General features: G+C 41.0%; 1 protein-coding gene and 1 long non-coding RNA gene across 3 annotated transcripts in view; one reads left to right on the top strand and one right to left on the bottom strand.

Annotated features, from left to right (window-relative positions):
- The window catches only part of LOC137342813 (uncharacterized), a 192,544-nt gene that overhangs the window by 44,694 nt on the left and 121,026 nt on the right, over positions 1-26,824 (bottom strand). Inside the window, exon 1 of one of the 2 annotated variants that reach the window (XR_010967344.1) lies at positions 13,305-13,342. The exons of the other annotated variant lie outside the window; for it this stretch is intronic. This is a non-coding gene — a long non-coding RNA (uncharacterized lncRNA). Of the gene's footprint in view, positions 1-13,304; positions 13,343-26,824 lie in introns of those variants that run through there. 2 annotated transcript variants of the gene reach the window in all.
- LOC137342546 (zinc finger and BTB domain-containing protein 8B-like) overlaps positions 13,599-26,824 on the top strand; it is a 32,657-nt gene continuing 19,431 nt past the window's right edge. The window contains exons 1-3 of the mRNA XM_068006490.1: positions 13,599-13,655; positions 15,326-16,304; positions 23,767-23,945. Of these exons, the coding sequence (XP_067862591.1) occupies positions 15,365-16,304; positions 23,767-23,945 (1,119 nt within the window). The 5' untranslated portion in view covers positions 13,599-13,655; positions 15,326-15,364. The remainder of the gene's footprint in view (positions 13,656-15,325; positions 16,305-23,766; positions 23,946-26,824) is intronic.

Below are 26,824 nucleotides of genomic sequence, written 5' to 3'. Positions count from 1 at the left end.
TATCCAATAAAGGTTGATACACACAAACTAGATTGGATCCTCAGTCTGTGCCGACATAGCTGAACTCAACTCAGGTGATGGCAGTAGATATCAGCTTTAGCTCTGATACCTTACGAGGTTGAATAGCTTATTAATACTCACTGTCAATACTCAAAAAAGAATAATGGGTACTTGGATAAGGTACCAGGGCAATTGGCACGTGTAGAATGCAAAGTCAACACCTTTCAGAGGAAATTGGCATGGGAAAAACTACTAAATGGAACACCATTACTGCATAGTTCTGCCATATCAGCCGCAACCAATAAGAAGTAAAAACAAATGGAATAAAACCCGAGATATATGAAAAGAAAAGTAATGGACATTGGAAGTGACTTCAGGACAGAATTGATCTTGGAGAGTTCATACACTTTCTTCCTACTCCCTGTTCCATACATCCTCACTGTGTTGAAATCAAGGCTCACTGGGAGTCATTTTCACTTTCATTGTCTGGGCAGTAAACTGATGGAGTGGATTGCCCACCTGATGTTCATTTCCAGTGAAATCAATGGAAATGCAAATTGGACGGGTTCTGTAATAGCGAGAAATCATTCCTGCCAGTTTACTGCCCAAGCAGTGAAGGTGAAATTTACCCCCATTGTATCATCTCCTCCTCTAATTCATTCTCATTCAAAATTGGAACTCCTTACCGCCCTCAGTCTTTTGTTCCTTCTGAAATCTACAGGCTTTTAGAACATAATCACTATTATCTAATTTACCCATCTTCCATTCTCTAATCTTTGTAATCTCTGCATTGTGGGCCATGGACCTTCACCTGGGTTTCTCAATAAAAAACACCACAGACTGCTCTGGCTTTGTTCTTATTGTTTATTACGTCATTTCAATCTGCTGATGAAATTATTGCTTTACAATCACTCCTGCATATCCATTATTCTCAATATCATACTCTCCTGCAAATTATGTAATATTATTGTGCAATATTAGAATTGCAGGAGCCTCTAGTCTTTAATTATTATATCAGTTCCATTTGACTGTCATTAGTACTGTATTCCCCTTATTGAGACTGTAGTGAGTTTAAATAGGACTATAATTTGATCCTGAGGGTAAATGACCTTCATAAACCTCTGAAAACCTTCTTTTGTGGATTTTGATGTCATCTGAAGCCCTTCGATAAATGAGTGTTATTACTGGCCCCACTCGGTGCTGATTCAGCTCCATCCTCTTCACACCAGTACACATGCATTTTGCAATTATTTTGATAGATAAATGAAAATATTGAAATTTCACTGAAACTGCGTAACTGCAAATGTTGTCAGATCATTTCGGAAGAACAAGTCCACTGGTAGTGTTATAGCCTGAGGATAAGCAAGCTTTGAGATTAACTCTTTATGTAAAGAATGATCTGTTTTTGAATTATCAGTATAAACCAAATAAAGCACAAGTGTTGTAATCATGCCTCTCTCTCTCAAGTAAAAAATAAGCATTTCAAAATAATTAACTCGAAAAAGGTTCCAAAATACACCCTGCAGCTTGATCTCAAATTATTTGGAAAAATACACATAAACGGTGTTATAGCTTCAGGAAATACATACTTTTAACTTTTGCACTGAGTAAAATGAACAATTATTCATTCTGAATTCTCAGTATAAACAAAATAAAGTACAGGTGCGATAATCATCCCCTCTTTGAGCCAGCCCTTCTCTCTGAAGCAAAAAAAGCACCCGAAGCTTTACCTGAAAAAGGTTTCAAAATTCACCCTCCACTTGTTTTCAAATTAATTGGAAAAAAACATAAATCTTGCACATTTAATTGCTCCACCATTGGTGGCCGTGCCTTCCGCTGCCTAGGCTCTAGGCTCTGGAATTCCCTCCCTAAACCTCTCTCTCCTCCTTTAAGACATTCCTTAAAACCTACCTCTTTGACCAAGCTTTTGGTCACCTGTCCTAATATCTCCTTATGTGGCTCGGTGTCACATTTTGTTTGATAACGCTCCTGTCAAGCGCCTTGGGAAGTTTTACTATGTTAAAGGCGCTATATAAATGCAAGTTGTTGTTGCTGTGTTATAACTTGTGGAAAGACGTGCTTCTAGTTGCACTGAGAATGATACTGATGCATGCTGGGAGCTTCTCTACCGTACACAATCAGACTGTGGCACCCTCGGAATCACAAGCAGATGTGTAGTTGATAACATCCCTTCAGCTAATAGAGTGATAGCTCTGGGAGGAATCCCAATTCCAACTGCAGGCTTTTGAGAGAGGCTGAGGCCTCTAAGTAAAAAATATTAAAGATACAAAAGACAGTTTTATAGGGAAGTTTAATATTGTGAAATATACAATTTTTCATGGTTTATGATGTAAAAAACCTCATTTTGAGCCCTGGACATTGAGTTGATGAGATTGTGAAATGACAGATGAAAGGTTTTGTAAAACATTTTGAGTTATTTGATTCGTTCAAAATCTCTGCTTTTTTAAATTTCATAGATTTTTGTAATTTATCAAAGCTGAGTTTTTATTTGTTATGGGCTAAAGGATTCTGATTTTTTATTTTGAATGATTTAATTGGTTCAGTTTCAGCTTTAGTGTTTTCTTAATTTATCTATTTACATCATTGCTCGCAGTTAGAGTTCTGATTTATCATTGTTTTATGAAGATAAAATTGGGTGACATTGTGACACAAAACTTTACATATAGACAGTGTGATGTGAAGTACGATGGACATTGAAGTATAATGGACAAAACAAGGTGCCAGACATAACAGGTTTGCTGCTTAATAAGGACAAGAATGTGCATGTGATGCAGAATGCATTTTATGGGTTTTAAGGTGTCCCTTTAACAACAACAACATGCATTTATAGAGCATCTTTAACACAGGTTCTAAGGCATTTCATGGGAGTGCAATCAGACAAAAATTGACACCGAGCCAAAGAAGGATATATTAGGACAGGTTGGTCAGAGGTAAGTTTTAAGGAGGGTCTTAAAGAGAAAGAGAGGTGGAGAGACTGAGAGATAGAATTCCAATGCTTAGGGCCTAGATGGCAGAAAGCGCAGCCACCAATGTTGGGTTGAAAGGAGTGGGGGATGCACAAGAATCCAGAGTTGGAGGAACGCAGAGTTCTTGCAGGGTCATAGGGCTGGAGGAGGTTACACAGATAGGGAGGGGTGAGGCCATGGATGGATTTTAACACGAGGGAGATAATTTTAAAACTGAGGCATTAGTGAGCCTGGAGCCAATGTAGGTCAGTGAGCACAGGGTTGATGGGTGAGTGGAACTTGGTGTGGGTTAGAATACAGACAGCAGTTTTGGATGAGCTCAAGTTTATGGAGGGCGAGAGATGGGAGGTCAGCAGGGGAGCATTGGAATAGTGGAGTCTGGAGGTAACAACAGCATGAATGAGAATTTCAGTTGCAGTTGGGTGGAGATGACCGATGTTACAGAGATGGAAGTAGGCGGTCTATGTGATGGAGAGGATATGGGATTGGAAGCTTAGCTCTAGGTCAAATAGGACAATGAGGATGCAGATAGTCTGGTTCAGCCTGAGACAGTGGCCAGGGAGAGGTTTGGAATTGGTGGCCAGGGAACGGAGTTTGTGGCAGGAGCTGAAGACAATGGCTTTGATCTTCCCAAGGTTTAATTGGAGGAAATTTCAGCTCATGTTGTCGGACAAGCAGTCTGACAACACAAAGGCAGTGGAGGGGTCGAGAGAGGTGGTGGGAGGTAGAGCTGCGTGTCGTCAGCTTACAAGTGGAACTTGGCGTCATATCTTTGCATGATGTCACCACGGGGCAGCATGTAGATTAGAAATTGGAGGGGGCTGAGGATAGATGCTTGAGGGACTCCAGAGGTAACGGTGCGAAGCAAGAAGGGAGGTCATTGCAGGAAATTCTCTGGCTATAAATGGATAGGTAAGAATGGAACCAGGCAAGGGCAGTCCCACTCAGCTGTACAATGGAGAAGAGACGTTGGAGGATGGTGAGGTCAACCGTGTCAAAGGCTGCAGAGAGTTTGAGAAGAATAAGGAGGGATAGTGCACCACAGTCACAGTCAGAGGACAGGCCACAAAGTCTAATTTTTAAGTAAACAGATCCTCAGGACATTGAGTGCAATTCTTGAATAGGTCAGAGAACTTTGTAAATTGGAATATGCTTGTCAGTGTCAAGCTCCAGATGAGAAGTACACACATTTTAAAATTGATTTGCACTTGTAACAAAATGTGAGATCAGCAGTATGTCATCTGTGTGTATTGATTGACTGTTTTTAATATGTTGTTAGCAGATCTGCTGTGGTGCTACTATGGTGAGTTATAGATAAGATAATACTGGGTATGAGGACGATCTTGAGTTTTCGTAGCATTGGAGAGGGGGAATATCTTGTTTCAACCACTGTGTAGAGGGAATGTTGGGATTTTGGAGAACAGTGGAAGGAGAGATCCTGAGGTTTGACAGAATTAGACAGGGTTGTAGAGTTTGGCAGTAAGAAGGTGATGGAGATTAGCAACACTGGGGAGGGGGAGGTGTTGGGCATGGCTCACATGGGGGAAGATCTTGAGGTTTAGTATTGTGAAATAGCTAATGTATAAATCCTGAAATAAACAATAATTATTTTGGAAAAGTCTTAGCTGTTGTAAATCATTTGCTTTTGTCTCTCTCTGAGCTAGAATCTCTGAAGTAAAAGAAAAGTTGAAAATATTTTGACGTGTAACATTTACTTAAAAATCTTCTTAAATTCATCTTCCAGCTTGTTTACGAATCATTTGTAAAAACAAACTCAAATACTGTTAAAATTGAGCAAACACAACTCGAGACTTGTATTAAGTAAAATAAATAATTTGATTGGTAAGTTCTGATAGCTACAGAGTTGTGATTTTTTATTTCAGCCAATCAAAAATTATGTTACCAAAGTGTGACATAAGATGTGTGACATGATAGACATGAAACACATTCTATCATACCAATGTTAAACTACCTGATCTCCTTTGGCACTGTTCATAGTAAGTTATACACTGTTTTATAAGGATCACATTATACAATGTATTTCAACATGTACTATTGTGCTGTTTGTTTCTCATTCACCGTTTCTGAGACTTAATAGAAATCTGTTGTTTTTGAATTCTGCAGAGTTTAAAGTGTCCCTTTGCTCCAGTAAAACAGAATCCCTGGTGAGGTGGTCTCTCTGCAATATCTGGCACATCTTGTATGCAGATAAAAAGAACTGCAGATATTGTATAAATAGTAGCACATCAGATATTAGTTTGTGCTGATTAAGGATAACAACACTATTATAAGGGTAATTAAATGTAATATAGTTTGTGTTATTAACTTTATGATTGCCCTCCCCCTTCAACTTCTTACCAGTGTCTTGGAAATCCATCAGAGCTTCAAAACAGAACATTTGGTTAGCTCTTTGGTGCCTCCTGGTGGCGAATCCAGGTTTCAGTAGTTTCTTCTGCCACAAAAAATACAATGCCCATCTTGCTTCTCCAAGAAAGACTTGTACTTTCAATATACAATCAATAATATTTACTCACTTCACACTATACTGCTGAATATATAAAGTATAAACTGCTGACATCAGTAGGTGACCTTCGATCTTTTAGGGTGCAGTTGCAACAAACCATAGCTGGAAAAGCTGACCAATATTTAAAAAGGCAATGGAGTTATAGATAGAGGCAAGTGTTCACAGACTCGATATAAATAGGACTAATACATATATTTCAGAACACTATCTGAATTGCTTTCTCAACCAGTATGGGCGAACTGTAACACTCCCAATGAAGAAAAACAAAAAAGGTAGAAAAAAAAGTTGTAACCATCATAATATTATTCACATTTTTAAAACCTATATTCTCTCCTCTATTGTAGGTCTCCATGTGTTTTATAATGAACTGGTCAGACCACTCCTGGAGTACTACGCACTTTATAATGCACTGGTCAGATGACACACATTTCCCTCAGCCAGCTGACAGGGGCAGATGGTCTGTTCCTATTGTAGCTCATTTTTTCATTCCAGAAGTGTGAAGAAGAGAGGATTATTTTTCTCTCTCTTGCCCCAGCTCCTCTCACAACAACCAAGCAGAGATGACAGCCAAGATATGTGAGGAATTGTGTCTGCAAACCTGCACCCTAGCAGCGCAGATCTGTACACTAACCAACCAATTCAATTATCAATTCTGACCAACCTGCTGATAGTGCAGGAAACTGGCCCATTTTGGTGTGGTAAAAATGACAGGAGCCGACGGGAAGGATTTGAAAAGGGAGTTTTGGGAGAGATAGACATAAAGCTGGGAGACGACATGTTTGAGGATATTGGAAAGTTAAGGGAGAAAATAAAGATATGATAGTAGTTGGAGAGAACAGTTTTAAAAATAAGGAAATCCATGAGCTCTTCAGACTTGGTATTGGGGGGGTGGAGATTGGAGAGGGTTTGAGGTGCCGGTTTTCATTCAGGAGAAAATCCTGAAATATTGGACAGTTTTGGCTGAGAAGAGGGAGGCATGGCAATCTTTGACATGATGAGGCTAAACATTATGACGAACGACTAAGCCAGTGTACACCAGGTGCATTCAAGTTTGCGGATCCTCTGACTTCAGAGATGTGAAGATGGGGACTGTTCCAAGGAACAGCAAGGCTGGGAATTGGTGAATGATATAGTGGGAGTGAAAATGTCAATGGTAGAGTTGAGGGAGCATTTTATCAAATCAACATCAGCAGAGGCATTGTGACAAGTAGAGGATCAAAGGAGAAGTTGTTGGGAGTTTGAGAGTGAATTAGTGAGGGAGCTAAGAGAGAGCTTTTTACAGGGGCGGATGCTGAGGGTAATAGGATTGGGGGAAAAGTAGGGAGATGTGAGCGGAAAGAGAGATGAGGAAGTGATCAGAGAAAGCCTTGTCGGTGATCAAAACCTTAGTACTGGAGAGGGCATGAGAGATGGTATGGTCCGGAGGGAGCTGTGGGAATGGGTGGAGAAGTTTATATGAAGGATGAGTGAGGTTAAGAGAGAGGAGCAGTCAGAGGAGGAGGTCTGGGGAGTTTAAGTGTAGGTTGACATCAGTGAGGATGAGAAATTGCTTGCTGCAGTGGAGAGAAGAGGGACATTTAAAGAATGTCAGCATAGGGCTTGGGAAATCGATACACGGCAGACTTCTGAGTTAGAGGTGGGATAGACGGAAGTGGGTGAGATGTTCAAAGGAGAAGAAGGTGCCAGAGTAATAGGGACAGTCAGGATGTGACTTGGCGAAAAGAGCTATGTTATCACCGCAGCAGTGTAAGTGGGGCAAGTAACGGAATGTATGGCCAAGCAAGGAGGCTTTTCGGTGATGGGGAAGGAATCACCACCTGTAAGCCTGGTTTCTGCCAGTGCCAGGATATCGAAAGGAAGAAAATATTCTGGAGGGCGGTAGAGTGGGTGGTGATTGATGAACTGCCGATAGACTCAGAAGGGGGAAAGAGTGAAAGAGGCGAGCAGGAAGGGGAGAGGGTCAGAGAAGTTGACCCGAGAAGCGAGCTGGGTGACACAGTCGACTGGAAATGGAGAATGAGGTAGTTGAGGTTGCTGCTGTAGGAGAGCCAGTGATGGGTGCAAGGTGAATCCAATGGAGAATAACAATATTGGTGTAGGGGGAGGTTATGGGCTTGTTCAAGGGAGCCTGGTGCTGGGAAAAAAGTCTGAGGAATAATGTCAAATGGGGAAGAATGCCAGAATTAACTGTAGGATTGAGGGAAAGAGTGCAAGCATGAACTGGGTTGGAGGGGGTGGGGTGAAGAGTTCCAGGCTGAAATGAGGGGAGAAAGGGGGAGTGCCAGTATGAAGGTTGGAGGAGGCATGGGTGCCACTGTGAAAAGCTGGGGAGTTGGATGGGGCCTTCAATGAACTGAATCTGAAGGGGTTAGACTGCCTCTGTACCTGAGCAGGGGGGTTGGATGTGGGAGAGTGACCGTTGAAGTAACTTTCGGGGAAGTGGTGTCCGGTTACCCTGTTGAAAATCTAAATGTTCACTTTGTTTTTCCTTTTTTAGATTAAAAATCTTTCAATTGTGAAATACAAAACTACTTTCATATTTTTTTAACCCTCTAATATGTGTACAGGAATGTTGGTATACTTACAGGTTAAGTTACAATGTAACTACTTGTCATTTGCTTATAATCAGGGCCATGCTTGAGTTGTCAGCTTTTTTGGGGCTGTGACAACTTTTGTGTTTGCATGTACGCCAATATGTAGACTTTACTGGCTTTCAGAACAACTGCAAGAGGGAATACGCTCTCAAGCAAAATATTAAATATTATTTAATATCTCTTAGTTTCAATTCAATTATTCCTATTGATATATCATAGTATCACAATAGTAAGAGGCCATTCAGCCCTTCGTGCCTATGCCGGCTCTTTAATAGAGCTATCCAATTAGTCCCATTCCCCTGCTCATTCCCCATAGTCCTGTAAATTTTTCCCCTTCAAGTATTTATCTAATTCCCTTTTGAAAGTTACTATTGAATCTGATTCCACCACCCTTTCAGGCAGTGCATTTCAGATCATTACAGCTTGCTGCGTAAAAAAATGTTTCCTCATGTCACCTCTGGCTCTTTTCCCGATCACCTTAAATCTGTGTCCTCTGGTTACCGAGCCTTCTGCCACTGGAAACAGTTTCTCCTTATTTACTCTATCAAAACCGTTCATGATCGTGAACACCTATCAAACCTCCCCTTAATCTTCTCTATTCTAAGGAGAATTACCCCAGCTTCTCCAGTCTCTTCACATAACTAAAGTCCCTTATCCTTGGTACCATTCTAGAAAATCTCTTCTGCACCCTCTCTAAGGCCTTGACATCCTTCCTAAAATGTGGTGCCCAGAATTGAACACAATACTCCAGCTGAGGCTTAACCAGTGTTTTATCAAGGTTCAGCATAACTTCCTTGCTTTTGTACTCTATGCCTCTATTAATAAAGCCCAGGATCCCATATGCTTCTTTATCAGCCTTCTCAACTTATCTTGCCACCTTCAAAGATTTGTGTATGTGCACTCCCAGGTGTTCCTGTACCCTGTTTAAAATTGTACCATTTAGTTTATATTGCCTCTCCTCATTCTTCCTACCAAAATGCATCACTTCACACTTCTCTGCATTAAATTTAATCTGCCACGTGTCGTATGTCTGCCCATTTCACCAGTCTGTCTATGTCCTCCTGAAGTCTGTTACTATCCTCCACATTGTTTGTTACATTTCCGAGTTTCGTGTCATCTGCAAACATTGAAATTATAGGCTCTATACCAAAGTCCAGGTCATTAATATATATCAAAAAGAGCAGTGGTCCTAATACTGACCCCTGGGGAACACCACTATATACTTCCCTCCAGTCTGAAAAACAACCGTTCATCACTACTCTCTGTTTTCTGTCCCCTAACCAATTTTGTATCAATTATGCCATTATTCCTTTAATCCCATGGGCTTTAATTTTGCTAACAAGTCTATAATGTGGTACTTTATCAAAAGCCTATTTACACATCAACTGCACTGCCCTCATCAACCCTCTCTGTTACTTCATCAAAGAACTCAATCAAGTCAGTCAAACACGATTTTCCTTTAATAAATCCGTGCTGACTTTCATTTATTACCCTATACTTTTCCAAGTGCCAATTAATTTTGTCCCGGATTATTGTCTCTAAAAGTCTCCTCACCTCCGATGTTAGGCTGACTGGCCTGTAATTGCCGGGTTTATCCCTCTCCCCTTTTTTGAACAGGGGTGTAACATTTGCAATCCTCCAGCACCGTCCCCATATCTAAGGGAGGATTGGAAGATTGTGGCCAGAGCCTCCGCAATTTCCAACCTTACATCCCTCAGTAACCTAGGATGCATACCATCTGGACCGGGTGACTTTTCTAATTTGAGTACTGCCAATCTTTTAAGTACCTCCTCTTTATCTATTTTTATCCTATCCAATATTGTTACTACCTCCTCCTTTACTGCTATAATGGCAGCATCCTCTTCTCTAGTGAAGACGGATGTGAAGTATTTATTTAGCACCTCAGCCATACCCTGTGCCTCCACAGGAAGCTCCCCTTTTTTGTCCCTAATCGGTCCCACCCTTCCTTTGACTAACCTTTTAGTATTTATATGATTATAAAAGACTGTTGGGTTCCCTTTTATATTAGCCTCTAATCTAGTCTCATACTCTCTCTTTGCCCCTCTAATTACCTTTTTTAGATCTCCTCTGTAGTTTATGTATTCAGTCCGGATCTCTACTGTATTGTGAACCTTATATTAATTATAAGCCTCCTTTTTCTGTTTCATTTTAATATTTGCCCAGAATTTGCTGGGAAAATAACAGTAAGTTTAATGTGCATGTGATTATAAGTGTGTAAATAACCCAGCAATTTACAGTGAGGAAGAGATACTCAGTGAGTTGCAAATCGCTACAAATTGCTGGATGATTTGTGCCGCTTCACTGTCAACCTCGCATAAATGGGAGCTCACCGTCAACCTCTCCATGAGTTTCAAGGAATTGCAGCATTTGCACTGCTGAAAGTAATTAAACTCGCCGCAGAAAGTTGGGGCTGGTACTTAACAACATAAGGACCCTTTTAATTATGAGATTTATGTTCCTGCAATGCCACTCGATCTTTCCGGCACAGAAAGGGAACAAGTGAAACTGCAGAGGCCCATTCCTGCAGATAGTAAACTGTTCTTAGAGATTTTTAAAGTTTAAAAACGTTTTTATTTTTTTCTTAATTTACCTTTCTGTCTCTTTTTTCTCTCTCTCTTAATCCAATCATTCTTTTCCTCTATTTATTTCTCTTTCTGCATCGGATTTGACTCTAATCAACCCTATCTCCTTCTCCGTCATTCCTCTGTTCCTTTCTTTATCCTTAAATCTCATCGGTTAAGGAGATAAGACTGTTGGTCCCGTCATTCACCAAGGTCCCAGATGCCCTGTTGACCTCGCTGCACCGTTATCAGCAAGCACTTCCAGCAATTTGCGGCGTGCAAATTTTTCAAGCTGAAGGATGAAGAAAAAAGTCTAACAAAAGGGGCACGGTGTGAGCTGCCCCGCTCCAGCAAATTCTGGGCCATTGAGTTATACTATTGGAGAAAGAAAATATCCATAACATATCCATTTTTATTGGCGGCTGCTTAGTCTTTCAAAGCCAGTTGTGGAAACATATTTTGAAAGTTACTCATCGCTTGGTGAATAGGACTTTTTAAAAAAAAAACTTCTGAACAAAAATTATTGTTGGAACTTCAGCCAGAAGAAACTAAACCCATAAAGGAATTTTAACAATTTTTTCTTGGATGTGGGCAACACTGGCAAGGTTGCACTTATTGTCTATCTAAAGTAACTAGTTAATAGGGTAGGGATTCTTTGGAAAATCTCAGCAATCATTGTTGCTCCGTCTGCATATACTGCAGCCAGAGCCAAATTCAACCACAATATAGTTTTGGCAAGTCCAGAATATAGGAAGGAACTGAGTGAAGAACAAGTCACAAAGATAGGAAATGAGGTAGAGAAAAACAAAACAGCAAAATGAGAGGGAGCAAGAACAAGATACAAGCAGCAGCCCTCAAATATATTTTACTGTGTGCCTTTCCTGTGTACAGACTTTGGATTAAAATACCTCAACAGGTTAGCTGGACAAAATAAAAAGATTTTTGGCACCGGTTCATTGCACATTACTGGTGAGAGCAAGACTCATAATTACTCAGTCTACAGTTGCAGGTATATGCATTCACACTTGTATATCTCCTGATGCATTAGTAGCAACCCAATTAGAGGGCCAGGAGCGAGCAAGAGGATGGTTTGAGACTGGGTGAGGGCAAGTAAGAAGCAAGGAATGAGGCCTGACAGAAAGTGGGAAACCTGGAGAATAAGCACTAGGGGTTTGAAGTAGGGGAACAGGATGTCTGAGAGCTGAAGTTTCTAGGGATCCGTGCTGACCAATAATACCACATGGATCAATCGATAGCCATACATTCTTATTGGCACAAAACTTCTAATAGTATATAAATATCTTTCATGTGAGACATTAAACCAAAACTCTGCCTGTTCAAGGGGACATTAAAATATCCCGTGGCACTTTTTCAAACAGGATCAGGGAGTGCACTCTGCATCCTGGCCAATATTCCTCCCTGAACCAACACCACTAAAACAGATTGCTATTTGTGGGACCTTGCTATGTACTAGTTGGTTGCCATGATTCCCTACTGAAGAATGACTGCTTCAAAAGTAATTTATCACTTTTAAAGTATTATGGGACATCCTAAGGACATGAAAAGCAAGTTTTTTTTTAAATGTAGAGATATTTTGTGCAATTCAGCTTGATTTATTTTTTTAAAATTCTGGAGTAGCATTGGACCTGGTAGATTAGTCAAGTAAAACCACTGACTGCATTTAGGCATGGATGACTGCGGTTTGTTATTTTGCCTACATCCTGGTTCACAGAAACAGTCCATTGTGTGAATCCACACGTGATATATTCTAGTGGTCAGTTCCAACCATAGTATTTGATCTTGGTATAATTAAAATTGCAAATTATGCAAGAATAAACATGTATAACCAATATCCATGCAAGAAGGCAAAACATCAAAGAAACCCAATCTCAGACCTAAACAAAAATGAGACTTGAACCTGTGTTGCTTTATATTATTTTTACACCATTTGAACTGTCCAAACATTATCTATTCCAACACCTTTACTGTCACATTGCAAAGCCACTAACGTCCTTTCAAGGAGAGAACAGAGCTTTAAATTACAAAAGGCGCTAGCCAACAGTGGTAAACTTAAATCCCAGCTGGATAGAGGGGCAGCATGGGGTTAAAATTCAACACTAAACAGGCGGTAGTGAATCGGCCATCCGTTATACATCCTGCTCGATTTTCCTTTCTATTCAAGACAATGTATGAACAACCTCAGCCTTATCCCACATTAACATGTTGGGAGCTAAGATTACTGCTTATACGTTGGTCAACAGTGAAACTGTTGAATTTCATTTTACTGGGAAAAAAAATATACACAAAGAAATAACACAGAGCACCACATCCTAGCATCAAATAGGACGCAATTTAGGGATAATGGGTGGATTTGGCGCATTTGCAGTGGGATTGTGAGAAGCGGAGCGTTAACAACGAGCCCTCACTTGACAACCCGGGCCGTGCTAGACGGGAGCGGGCAGTGTGAACACTCCTGTCACCTCTCATCTCCGACCACCGACACGAGATTCGGTACATTAGCCGGACTGTTGCTAGGTGAGAATCGGGTCGATTATTAATGGTTTCATGGGATGTCAATGAAGAGAGCGGAAACCATCACCGGACTCCAGCCACTTACCATCCCACTGACGTGGACCAGAAGGGTTTCGACGCACTGCACTCTGGGAAATGTAGTTCTTTCCGGTCAGGTTGCCGCAGCGACCAATGAAGAAAGAAACGCCAACTCCCTAATGCACTGTGATGCGCACGCGCATAGGCCCTCAGCCGGTGTAACCTAACTTGGTAGCCCGCAGTCCCGCCCACTACCCACCGCCCATTAGCTGCAGCGCTCGCTTGTTCGCCAGCTGAAGCTTCTTATTGGTGCGCGCTGTTGTCAATCAATAAGCGCTGCTGATAATTCCGGTGTAAGGTTAGATTGACGAGGCGTGTAGGCATCGGTGAGGTATCTGCTCTTACCAAAGGGAGAAAGGTAAATATGGAGCCAGTTTGGTGATTCTGGCCTTTAACGAGTCAATGAGATAACAATTGAAGTGAAAGGGATATCTGCTGAAGAGAATGAGAGGTTGTAACCCTAAACTCTGACCTGTTGTAGTATTATTCATCGGGAACTATTAGGTGTTGCGTTGAAGCAGGACAGTTAGGACCACTGAAATGGTTTAAATTTTAATCCTTAGCTTCGGTGTTTAATTTGATGGGCCTGGTATTTCAGAGGAAGTTTATTTTCTAAAGACTTCTTGTTATGGGTCAAATAAAGTCTCCGTGACGTCATAAAGAGACAAGAACCGAATATTTTAAAAATTAGCCCATTAGAGAAGAGCCTGAAACAATAGCAGAATTGAGCTTCCCAAGTACAGGTTTGCTACTATCAATAAATAGTATTCAGATTTTGGAAATTTAGATATCATAGGTATTCAACTATTTGCTACTCCATATCCAGTTTTCATTAACAAGTCTAGTACTTTAAACTATTTTAAACAAAAACCTCTCTTGTGAATCACTTTAGTTTGAAATTGACAGGGCAGAATGAAATTCAATCCAATAGCTACATGAAAACAGGCACTGCCCTTCAACGAGCAATTTATTGTGTGAAGCACTTTGAGATATTTCGTGAAAGGTGCTTTAATGAATGCAAGTATTACTATTTTTTTTTTATGCAGTTGTGTTACTGAAAGGCAAAAATAAAGAAACTCACTCCAACTAACCAACAGTGTATTACTACTGTTGTGCTATAATAGGGTTTTTTTTATTACTGGATTTACTGATAAAATTAAATACACATAATTATATGTTTGGTTATGCATTTAAAAAGTTGAAAACAATAAATCACTTTGCTTCCTATAAGGAATGAGGAAAGTCCCTGCGGCTAAGCTAGCTAGCCTAGCTCACTGTACTTATAATATTCTGGACCACTGATTTGATTGATTATGTACATAGTTATTTTACTTCTATCCATCCGTGTAGTTCAAACATTTTAAAATCACAACCAAACATCCAGTTTATCTGGCATTATATGTACATTTATGTGTCTCTTGTCTTGAATCCAAATTAAATGTCCAATTTTATTTTGTTACTTATAGACCCACTGGAAACCCTAATGGGTGCTTAACTGAGATCAGCAATGGCTCAGTCAGTTAGTGCCTGTACGATCACTAGACACCTTTGCATTCATGAATGCTGATCTGGAGGTGCCATTCATTCTCTAACAGTACCAGCCATGTGTTTAGTATTCATTTTGCATAGTTTCTGGTGAGAATGATTGCACAGCACAAAACTGTTCAAGTGGACATTACATTGGTGGTCTGGATGGAGAGGCTGTAAGGACAGCTGATGTGGAAAACTTCATTAGTGCAGTACAGAATGGGCTCTGACATTGGGGTTAAAGTGCATTTTTGGGACAGAGCAAAGCGAGCTTTATCTCCTGGATATTGTGATATCTGAGGCCTTTTCCATAATTCGAAACTTCCTTTATTCTGAAAAGCTTTATTATACTTGATCTGAGAGTGATTGATGCTGACACTGAGTGGCAATGTGGAAAAGAACTCCATCTACAGCACTAATATCCTTGACTTTGATGAACACAAAACAAAATCATCTTTTTAAAAATCCTCTTCTGACCTTTTAAAGTTATTTCTTTTACAGGTAACAAAACATCTTTTGACAAAGTCCTGCTCATGAAAGATGGAGATTACATCATATTACACTAAACTTCTAGGAGAACTAAATGAGCAGCGGAAGCAGGACTTCTTCTGTGACTGCAGCATTATTGTGGAGGGGAGGATCTTCAAAGCTCACCGGAATATTCTATTTGCTAACAGTGGCTATTTCAGAGCCTTGTTGATTCACTATATCCATGATAGCGGGCGTCCTAGCACTGCCTCTCTGGACATCGTCACATCTGAGGCCTTTTCCATAATTCTGGACTTTCTTTATTCCGGAAAGCTGAACCTTTGCAGTAAGAATGTTATTGAAGTTATGTCAGCTGCTAGTTACCTGCAGATGACTGACGTGGTCAGCTTTTGCAAATTGTACATCAGATCGTCTCTTGACATCTGTGTGAAAGATGAGAAGGATGATAACTGCAATCATGTGGAGAACGGGAATAATGTAGCAGCCTTTGGGGACCCTGTGTCCTTCTGCAGGAATCAATGTCCAAACCCTGTTCCGTCAGTTCAACAGCAGAAGGAGTCAAGCCCTGACAATAATAAAGGGCTTCCCTGGAGTGAGTGCAGTGTTTATCATCCCATAGATCTTGCACAGAAAGATCAGGATAACCTCTCTCCAGAGAAACTTCACCCTCCATCGCTACCTAAACTTCCAGAACCTAAAGTTGAGTTTGACGAAGATGAAGTAGAATCAGTCGACAGATTCCGGCAGTTTACACCATCTGCCACAGATCAGACTGAGGAGAGGCTGCAGTCTGCTCCAGCTATGGAGATAGCCTATGAAAATTATCAGATGAAACAGTTCTTAGAGGTTTTACTGAGGACTGGGAATGTCCAACGGAAAGAGGACCTGATCCAGCACTTTTCCAGAGGGGTCGGGGGGCGTCCGGAGGATGGAGGGGGCTCCTTCTCTAATATGATGGATGTACAGAGTGATTGGTATGGGGAGGATGCAGGTGAGATCATCTTTACTAATCAATGCCTGAGTGGATCACAACAGCAGTACTAAGGAGGAGCAGCATTTATCATAGGAATTTGAATCCTGATAATGATGTACTGCATTTACTTTTTCAGGTGGTGACTAACCAAAAAACTTAGGTACTGTGAAATTCAGATAGCCAAAATGATTTCTATACAAGAACGTGGGGAACAACTAACTTCACTTGCAAACCATGTGCTCCTGATGTAATACTGAGAAAAAAGTTGGCCTCGTTAGCAACCAAAGCGTTTGGGAAAAGTCAACCATGTCAGTTTTAGATTGCCGTAAAGTGCCATTGAGGCTTTTTTCGGTATAAAATCCACACAAATTCAGATCAGGTTTAGTTTAACACTGGTCCAATAGCTCAAGATCAGTATGGTTAGCATACTGATCTTGTGTTTAAGATGCGGCGAGTGGAGTTTGTGTTTTGTTCTGTCGGACCAGTGTATGTTTGTTGTGGACTAGCAATTCTTGTACATTGCAGATCATGCTGCTCAGTTCTTCGGCCTTTGTTTTGAGCTCTGCGTTTTCCCGTATATTGCACATTTTCTTGTTCCAATGTGACATATATCAACACTAAATAACAAATTAGAATGCTTATCCAGGGATATTCTTGGGGATCACAATTACATAATTCCCACAATTCATCCTGGTTTTTGCTGTGAACAAGATCCTATTTATGCAACAGAGACTTCAGAGCAAATCAGAAGTTCAATCTCTGGCCTTGTATTGACTGCAGGGCAACCTGTTCTTAATTTTTTTTTAAAACACATTTTTATGATTGCTGTACTGCTAAATTATTTCACATCACTGTTCTGCCTCATGAAGCAAATTCTCTCCTTAAATCAGCTTTTTAAAAAAAAAAAAATTTCCTAACACTGAAGAGGTTGATGTTGCCTCTAGTCCTGTCTGTGTTTAGGTGTTGATTTTATAGGGAGCCTGTAGATCCAGGATCTGAGTGTTTTAAAATGTCCAGGAGTGTGATGGAATACTCTCCACTTGCCTGGATGAGTGCAGCTCCAACAACACTCAAGAAGCTCGACACCATCCAAGATAAAGCAGCCCGCTTGATTGGCACCCCATCCACCACCCTAAACATTCACTCCCTTCACCACCGGCGCACTGTGGCTGCAGTGTGCACCATCCACAGGATGCACTGCAGCAACTCGCCAAGGCTTCTTCGACAGCACCTCCTAAACCCGCGACCTCTACCACCTAGAAGGACAAGAGCAGCAGGCGCATGGGAACAACACCACCTGCACGTTCCCCTCCAAGTCATACACCATCCCGACTTGGAAATATATCGCCGTTCCTTCATTGTCGCTGGGTCAAAATCCTGGAACTCCCTTCCTAACAGCACTGTGGGAGAACCGTCACCACACGGACTGCAGCGGTTCAAGAAGGCGGCTCACCACCACCTTCTCGAGGGCAATTAGGGATGGGCAATAAATGCCGGCCTTGCCAGCGACGCCCACATCCCATGAACGAATAAAAAAAAAAGATCTTGGACTAGTAAGCTCCTCTCTGACACGTCCCCTTGCCTGCTGTAATTATTTTCTTAAGGCAGGTACGAAAAGAAATGGTTTAATAAAAGTTAAAAATGTGTAATCCTGGAAAAGTGGTGAAAAACTAAAGCAATTGTTAAAGATTAAAAATAACTTTCTAACCGTTGATTGTAGCAAAGTACAGAGAGGGGAAGCTCTTTATTTAAATTACACCCACTTACATATCTATTGTCTTTTAAAATGTCTTTCATGTTTTGTGAGAATTCAGGTGGATTTTTAATTTTTTTTTCTTAAACTAGTAGTGGTTCACCTGTGGTGTTCCTGGGTAATGAAAGAACTGGCTGTAGCGTTGGGTCAGGCTAAAAGATATGTCTGCCTAGTTGCATTGGGAAGTCTAAAGAGTCGGGGAGGGTAGATGGATGTTTGTAGAGTCAAGATTTGAGCTTTGGGTTTGACTGTCAATGTATTCATAAACAGCAAATCTAGCTGCTTGCTTTCTTAAGGTTCTGGATTCTGATTAGTCCCTGCTAAGCATATACGTTTGGTTAGCATGGACCAATCCAAAAGCAAGTAGGAAACCTATATTCATTCACATTTATACCACTGCAAAATGTAAGATCTATAGTAGCTATGAGAAAAGAAATGCTTTTCATGAAATATAATTCACCTAGGACTACCCTGATGGTTAGCAAAGGTCCCAGATTTGATCTGTGGTCCATGCTGAGTTATCTGATGGTCAGAGTGGTGGGAAGATTGCTGTAATTGGCCTTCAAGCCCCTGGGTTAAAGAGGGTTTCTGCTCTGCGTCACTATCCAGTAACTCATAATTTATAGTAGTTTCATAGTATGATACAGCACAGAAGGAGACCATTCGGCCTATCGTGCCTATGCCGGCTCTTTGAAAGAGCTATCCATTTAGTCCCACTTCCCTGCTCTTTCACCATAGCCCTGTAAATTTTTTCCCTTCATGTATTTATCCATTTCCCTTTTGAAAGCTATTATTAAATCTGCTTCCACCACCCTTTCAGGTAGTCCACTCCAGATCATAACTCGCTTTACAGAGTCCTGCTGTAAAGTGAGTGCATGTGAATTTTGGGTGAGGATCGCAGTAGTCCTCAGTTGTGATGCCCTTGTGGTTGAATAGGTTGCCAACACTCAATTGTTAAGGCTCACATGAATAATGACCACTTGGATGAGGTACTGGAGAATGGTTTTCCCCTTTGAAATCTTACCCCAAGAAGGAGCTAAGAGTTTGAGGAGAGGGGAATTGGTTTCACACTAATGCTAATGAAAAGGACCATTGCACAGATAAATATGGGCTAGATTTTCAACTCCTTGACCATAAATTGGTGGAAAATCTTGCACTGTATATCAGTTTCTTTTAAAGTGTCACCATAAATACCACTTTTAAACATCAAAAGCATTTCGATCAATGCATTATAAACGGCCGGTGCTAATCACATGGAAATCACGAGAAGTAAATAACACTGATTGGGACTGACTGGCAGAGATGCATTCAGAGATCTTATCCCAACTGTGAGTTACTTCAGTGCTTTCTCTTGTACTCTGTTTTCCTCAAGTATCTGATCGAAACCAGTTCTCGTGATCTCAAAAGAACTTGCCAGTTCATTTCTGCTACACTGCTGATGCAGGAAACTATATGGTCCAGAAAGCTGGTACCCACACCCTGTAATCAAAATGCTAATAAAGGCATCAAAGAAGCCACTATAATTATTACATAGAATTACACAGAAATTATAACACGTACACAGGCCGTTCGGGCCAACCAGTTCATGCTGGTTTTATCCTCCACATGAGCAGTAGTCCTAATTCCATGTGCCCACCCTATTTCCATATCCCTTTCCTACAACCATCTATCCAACTTATTCTTAAATTTTGACATGGCCTTGCTTCAAACACTAATTCTGGTAGTGCATTCCACAGCCTCACAACCTTCTGTGTTTTTTTAAAAAAAAGTTTCTCTTGCTTTCTGCCCTAAATCTCTTGCATTTAATCTAATATCTATGTCCCCCCTCATTCTAGGTCCCACAATCACTGGAAACAGTCTGCTGTCTCAACACTTCATAATTTTATACACCTATCAATTCACTTCATAATCTAGTGAAAACAGCCCAAATTACACAGAATTTTACAGCACAGACAGGCCCAACAGGTCTATGCCACTGTTTATGCTCCCCATGGGCCTCCTCACCCCTTTAATTCATCTCACCCCATTAACATATCCTTCCATTCCTTTCTCCCCCATGTACTTATCTAGCGACCCTTAATACATCTATGCTATTTGCCTTAACCACTCCATGTGGTGGTGAGTTCCACATTCTTGCCCTCAATTTTTCAAGTCTTTCTTCATATTTGTATATCCTCATACCAGGCTGCATCCTAGTGAATCTTCATTGTACCCTCTCATGCCTCAACATTCTTCTTGTAGTGTGGAGCTGAAAACTGTACAGTACTCCAACTATGGTCTTACTAAGGTTTTATATAGATTCACCATTACACCGTGGACTTTTATATTCTGTACCTCTTGCCATAAAACACAGTATTCCATCACTTTTAAAAAATGGTCTTATCCACTTGAGTTGCTGCTTTTTAATATCTTGTGAATCTGAACATCGCCACCCCCCCCACACAAAACCCCCTGCTCTTCTCCATAACCCAGCCTTCCCCCCAATAGAGTATAATTATTACTTTTTTATTTTTACTGAAATTTACCACCTCACACTCACTGATATTGAATTCCATTTGCCACTTTTTTTGCCCATTCCACCATCTTATCAGTATCCCCTTATAGCTCCCTTTGCTCCTCAGAATTATTTACTTTGCCTCCTGTTCTAGTATTGTGCAAATTTGGCCACCACTTCATGTAGCTTTGTATCTAAATCATTGATGTACACAGTGAACAGAAGTGGTCCCAGAACAGAACCTTGTGGGACACTGTAACCCACTTCCATCCACTGTGAAAAGCTGCCCTTAACTTCCACTCTGAGTCCTCCCTTCTAACCAGTTTTTAATCCATTTGCTGCCCTTCCCTTAATTCCATATCCCTTAATCTTCTCCAATGGTGGCCTGTACGGTACCGTGTCAAAGGCTTCTTGAAAGTTTGTGTATACCACATCCACCGTGCTTCCCCATCTGTCATCTCTTCAAAGAACTCTTATCGGGTTTGTCAAGCACGATCTTCCTTTCTGAAATCCCTGTTGGCTGCTTCTAATTATTTTCTCTTCATCTAGATATTTAGTAATTTCATCTTTAATTAAAGATTCCAAAATGTTCCCTACCACAATTGTAAATTACATGGCCTATAATTACACCTTCTCCCTTTCTGAAAGTGGGTGTTACATTGGCTATTCTCCAGTACTCTGGCACACATCCACACTCAATAGAAATTTAATTTCTAGGCCCTCTGCTATTTCTTTTACCATTTCTCTCTTGGATGTATCCCGTCAGGTCCTCCTATTTTGTGCTCCTGTAGTTTAACTAATTTCACTAATATATCTTTTAGATATATATTAATGTCCTGGACTTTGGTATAGGCGGCATAATTTCAAAGTTTGTAGATGACACAACACTTGGGGAAATGTAATAAACCGTGAGGAGAATAGTAGCAGACTTCAGAAGGACATAGACTGGTGAAATGGGCAGATATATGGCAGATGAAATTTAATGCAGTGAAGTGTGAAGCGATGCATTTTGGAAGGAAAAATGAGGAGGGGCAACATAAACAAAATGGAATTAAACAGGTGCACAGCAAAGAAACAACTGTGTTGACATTGGATCCTTGCTTCATACATTGAAGGGGAAGATAAAATGTTTGTTCAATGGTGGAATACCTTATCAGTTGTCACAGGGTTCTACCGTCTCGTAACCTCCTTCATACGACAAACGATAGACCTTGACCATTTTGTACCTCAAAACACTTCTTTTAATTCACTCCACACAAAGTCACACTACAGTACCTTTGGCAAAGCCTAGTACACTTTCCCATTTCACAGTCTCTTTCGGCTGCCTTGCAACTTCCCTTCAGCTCTGTGTCTTTCAGGTCTCGAGCCCAGGCCAGCCCCAGCTGCCTTCCAGCTTCCCATTCAGGGACTCTTACTTCTCTCGATCTCACCCTTTTAGTCTCACCTAACTGGGGAAGTTCTCCAGCCTTTTTAAAGGTGAAGTTTCTTAAAAGGGCCATACCCCTCTTAAAGGTGAGGTTTCTTAAAAAGGCCATGCCTTTATTCAGGGATCAGGGCCTTCCTCAGCCCACGGCTGACCTACTGGCCCTATGTCACCCTGCTACACAGTATAGAGTGGGAACCTTGCCCATTTTGGTGCTAACTCACTAGCATTTCTTTTCCCTTGTTCATGCACACTCCTGATAAAGCACCATCAATATCACCCACTGGTTGGCCTGCTGGGAAGCACATTTGAGTGGTAGTTGAAATAACCTGTAACACAGGGATGGAAATGAGCAGCACTATTTACTGTGGTCCAATTTTAAAAGGTGTGTGTTGGGCCAGGTTCAATTCTTGTAACACCCAGGAATGGTCATCTTCAGAAACTTCCTCTGCAGAGCTGCGCCACTGGTGATTCTACATCAGCTGTATGTTATTCTAATCTTTTGTTTTGGCAATGTATTCTCTTTTTATCCCCCCGCCCCCCCCACCATCGCTGGGTTATGGTTCAATGGGAATTGGTAGCTCACCACCATCTTTCATTTTTTCAGTGTGAATATTGGCCAGCTATTAGACCGTAAAAGGCATCACAATGAAGCCTGATCCTATTTTTCCCCACATGGGGGTACTTTCCAGCAGGAGTTATCAGATAGCGACCAGAAGATGGAACCCTGACTTTTTTTCCCCCCCTATCCTATCCTGGAGTGCTGAGGTCAGTTGTGACACTTGGGGTTCAGATTGGCTAAATTGGCAAAAATTGGGAATCAAACCTGTGATTTGGTCTTTATGGTCTAGTTCCACACCAGCTTCTGCCTTTACACCATGCGGAAACCCACACCATTTTCCCAACATGGATTTCATATTTTTAATCTCAATTTTGATTACAACTAAATAATGCTCTTCTGATGGCTCAGCAACTTTAACCAGTGAGTGATTTAGCCACTTAGACCTTGAAGTTCCCAGGTTTGATCCCAGCCTGTATTGAGTTAGGTGATCTCAGCAGGGGTAGCAATAACACATAACAGTTGGCCTTTACCCACCTGGCATAGGGTGGGTGGAGGGGGGAATGGCCTTTCTTTCTAACCCTGACCCCTGCTGGAAGATTGTGTATATGGATTTGGATGACAACAGGTTTGGGCTCGACTAATAATGCTCCAGTGGATGAATGGCTTGATGTCATTCACTGTTGAGGATCTCGCATGAATAATGTCCACTTGGGCAAGGTACTGGCATCTGTGGAACTGTACTTCAGCAAAGAATCAATACTTTTGTGAAAGGAGATGAGTGGCGGAAGAAATTTAGCTGGGAGGGGGGGAATCAAAAGTAAAACAACATTTTGTAGCATCACATGCAGTTGCCAGCATGGTGATGTAATTGTGTCCTGTGGACTACTCTCCTGCCTTATTAAAACGTGTGACAAAAAATGGAATAACAAGCACAAATTAAATACTCTAGGATTCAAATTAACATCGTTGTCTCCAGTTTTCGGTAGCACTTCAAACAAATTGTAGTGCAGAGGCTTAACTGATGGAAAATCTCAAAATTTGATTTTGGGGTCATTACTATCCCAGTAAAATGTTCTCAAGTACACTTGGTACTACATTGTCCCATATGGAGATTTATTCATATGGATGTTTGATAAATAATATCCTGTCAAGTTATTTATTTGTATTTTAATTTTTGTTCCCCCCGCCCCTGCCAAATGGTTAATCTGAGCCTTTCCATGTTGTGATGTTGATGGTTTCTGTTTCTAGGGAATGGGATAATTGTGCCAAAAAAGATCTACAAGTGCCCGTTTTGCACCTACACAGCTAAACAGAAAGGAATCCTGAAACGACACATGCGCTCACACACTGGGGAGCGCCCATACCCGTGTGAGACCTGTGGAAAAAGATTCACCAGACTTGAACATCTCCGAAGCCATGCTTTAAGTGTGAGTAAAGTTACCATATTCTTGCTCTGATGATCAAATGGGCATTAGATAGAACCTTCTCCCACGCCCAACCCCCCCACCCTCCACAATGGATAGATACCTGTGATCCCATCACTTTAACTTCTTGGCCAATATAAACTATATAAATTATAGCTTTGGGTTCAAGTCCCACTCCAGGGACTTGAGCACAAAATCTAGGCTGTCACTTGAGAGCAGTACTGAGGGAGTGCTGCACTGTCGGAGATGCCATTTTTCAGATGAGACGTTAAACCAAGGCCCCCTCTACCCCCTCAGGTGGTTGTAAAAGATCCGATGGTACTATTTCAAAGAAGATCAGGGGAGTTCTCCCTGGTGTTCTGGCCAATATTTATCCCTTAACCAACACCTAAAAGCAGAACAAAAGAAGCATCGTCAAAATGCAAGAGGACATTAATAATCTCGCAGAATGGGTGTGTAAAATTTGCAAATGAATTTCAATATAGATAAGTGTGAGGTGGTGAATTTTGGTAGGAAGAATAAGAAGGCAACAAATGCATGGATAATAAGAGTAAACGGGATAGAGGAGCAAAGGGATCGAGCGGTACAGATACACAAATCACTAAAAGTAGTGACGCAAGTTAATATGGCCATAAAAAAGGCAAATCAAGCACTAGGGTTCATTTCTAGAGGGATAGAATTGAAAAGCAAAGAAGTTATGTTAAACTTGTATAGAACCTTGGTTAGACCACACTTGGAGTATTGTGCACAGTTCTGGTTTCCATATTTATAGAAAGGATATAGAGAATTGGAGAGGGTGCATAAAAGATTCACAAGGATGATACCAGGACTGAGAGGATATCCTTATTAGGAACTGGCTGAGGGGTGACCTGATAGATTTAAAATAATGATAGGGTTCGATAGGGTAGACGTAGAGAAAATGTTTCCAATTTTGGGGGAATCGAAAACTAGAGGTCATGAATATAAAATAGTTGCTAATCAATTCAATACAGAATCAGGAGAAACTTCTTTACCCAAAGAAAAGTAAGAATGTGGAATACACTATCACAAGGAGTAGTTGAGGCAAATGGCATAGATGCATTTAAGGGAAACTAGGTAAGCACCTGAGGGAGAAAAGAATAGAAGGGTATGCCGACAGGGTTAGATGAAGTAGGGAGGGAGGAGGCTTGTGTGGAGCATAAATGCCGGCATAGACCAGTTGGGCCGAATGGCCTGTTTCTGTGCAGTAGTACCAATGTAACTCACTGTAACATCTGGTCATTATCACATTGACCACCATGCTTTGTGCAAATTGGTTGCCATGTTTCCTACATTACAGCAGTCACTACACTTCAGAAGTACTTAATTGGCTGTAAAGCACTTTGGGACGTCTTGAGGCCGTGAAAGGTTACTACCACAGTGAACCTTGACTCTGTGTGTATGAAAAATGCCAGCGTTTATTATCTTGAACAATGTCAGCAAACATCTTCACAGGACAATACTTATGCCTTGTCTGTATGTTGTTTTCCTGTTTTTATTTCCTTCCACCTCCAATATGCTCCCCTCCTCTCTTGAAGGCACCGACTAATTCTAGGTAGGGACCCACTGGTGCTGGTTGTATTCCACTATCTTGCGCTGGTCTTAGAATCATAGAATGTTACACCACAGTAAAGGGTTATTTGACCCAAGTCTTTGCTTCAGCACTGGTGTTTTTCTTCACTTAGTGTAATCCTACTCGTGTGCTTGCTCCCCATACCCTTTATTATTTTTTTTCAAGAAACTGATTCCCTTTTAAAAGTATTTGTAGACTTGCTTCAGCAATGATATCTGGCAGAGAATGCCACACTTTAACCACCTGTTGGTTAAAAATTTTTTTTTCTAACTTCAACTTTAATTCTTTTTGATATTATTTTATCTGGATCTGATGGCCTACATCCTAGGGTTTTAAAAGAGGTGGCTGTAGAGATATGGATGCAAGGGTTTTGATCTTCCAGAATTCCCTAGATTCTAGATCAGCCCCCATGGATTGGAAGGTAGCAAATGTAATCCCGCTATTCAAGAAAGAAGGGAGAGAGGAAAGAGGGAACTATAGACCAGTTAGCCTGACATCAGTAGTAGGGAAAATGCTAGAATCTATTATTAAGGACATAGTAACAGGGCACTTAGAATATCATAATATGGTTAGGCAGAGTCAACATGGTTTTATGAAAGGGAAATCGCGTTTGACAAATCTGTTCGAGTTTTTTGAGGGTGTAACTAGCAGGGTAGATAAGGGGGAACCAATGGATGTAGTATATTTGGATTTTTAAAAGGCATTTGATAAGGTGCCACATAAGAGGCTGTTACACAAGATTAGGGCTCATGGGATTGGGAGTAATATATTAGCATGGATCGAGGATTGGTTAACAGATAGAAAACAGAGAGTAGGAATAAACTGGTCATTTTCAGGTTGGCAGGTTGTAACTCGTGGGGTGCTGCAGGGGACTGAGCTTGGGCCTCATCTATTCACAATCTGTATTGATGACTTGGATGAAGGGACCGTGTGTAATGTATCCAAGTTTGCTGATGATACAAAGCTAGGTGGGACAGTAAGCTGTGAAGAGGATGCAAAGGGATATACACAGGTTAAGTGAGTGGGCAAGAAGGGGGCAGATGGTGTATAATGTGAGGTTATTCACTTTGGTAGGAAAAATAGAAAAACTGAATTTTTTTAAAATGGTGAGAAACTATTAAATGTTGGTGTTCAGAGGGATTTGGGTGTCCTTGTACATGAATCACAAAGTTAACATGCAAGTACAGCAAGCAACTAGGAAGGCAAATGGTATGTTGGCCTTTATTGCATGGGGGTTGGAGTACAAGAGTAAGGAAATCTTGCTGCAATTGTACAGGGCTTTGGTAAGACC

This window comes from Heptranchias perlo, chromosome 26 (genome assembly GCF_035084215.1).
Source record: "Heptranchias perlo isolate sHepPer1 chromosome 26, sHepPer1.hap1, whole genome shotgun sequence".
In the NCBI taxonomy this organism is placed as follows: domain Eukaryota; kingdom Metazoa; phylum Chordata; class Chondrichthyes; order Hexanchiformes; family Hexanchidae; genus Heptranchias; species Heptranchias perlo.
The sequence above is the reverse complement of the archived record's forward strand: the minus strand, read 5'-3'. Positions and strand labels throughout refer to the sequence as shown.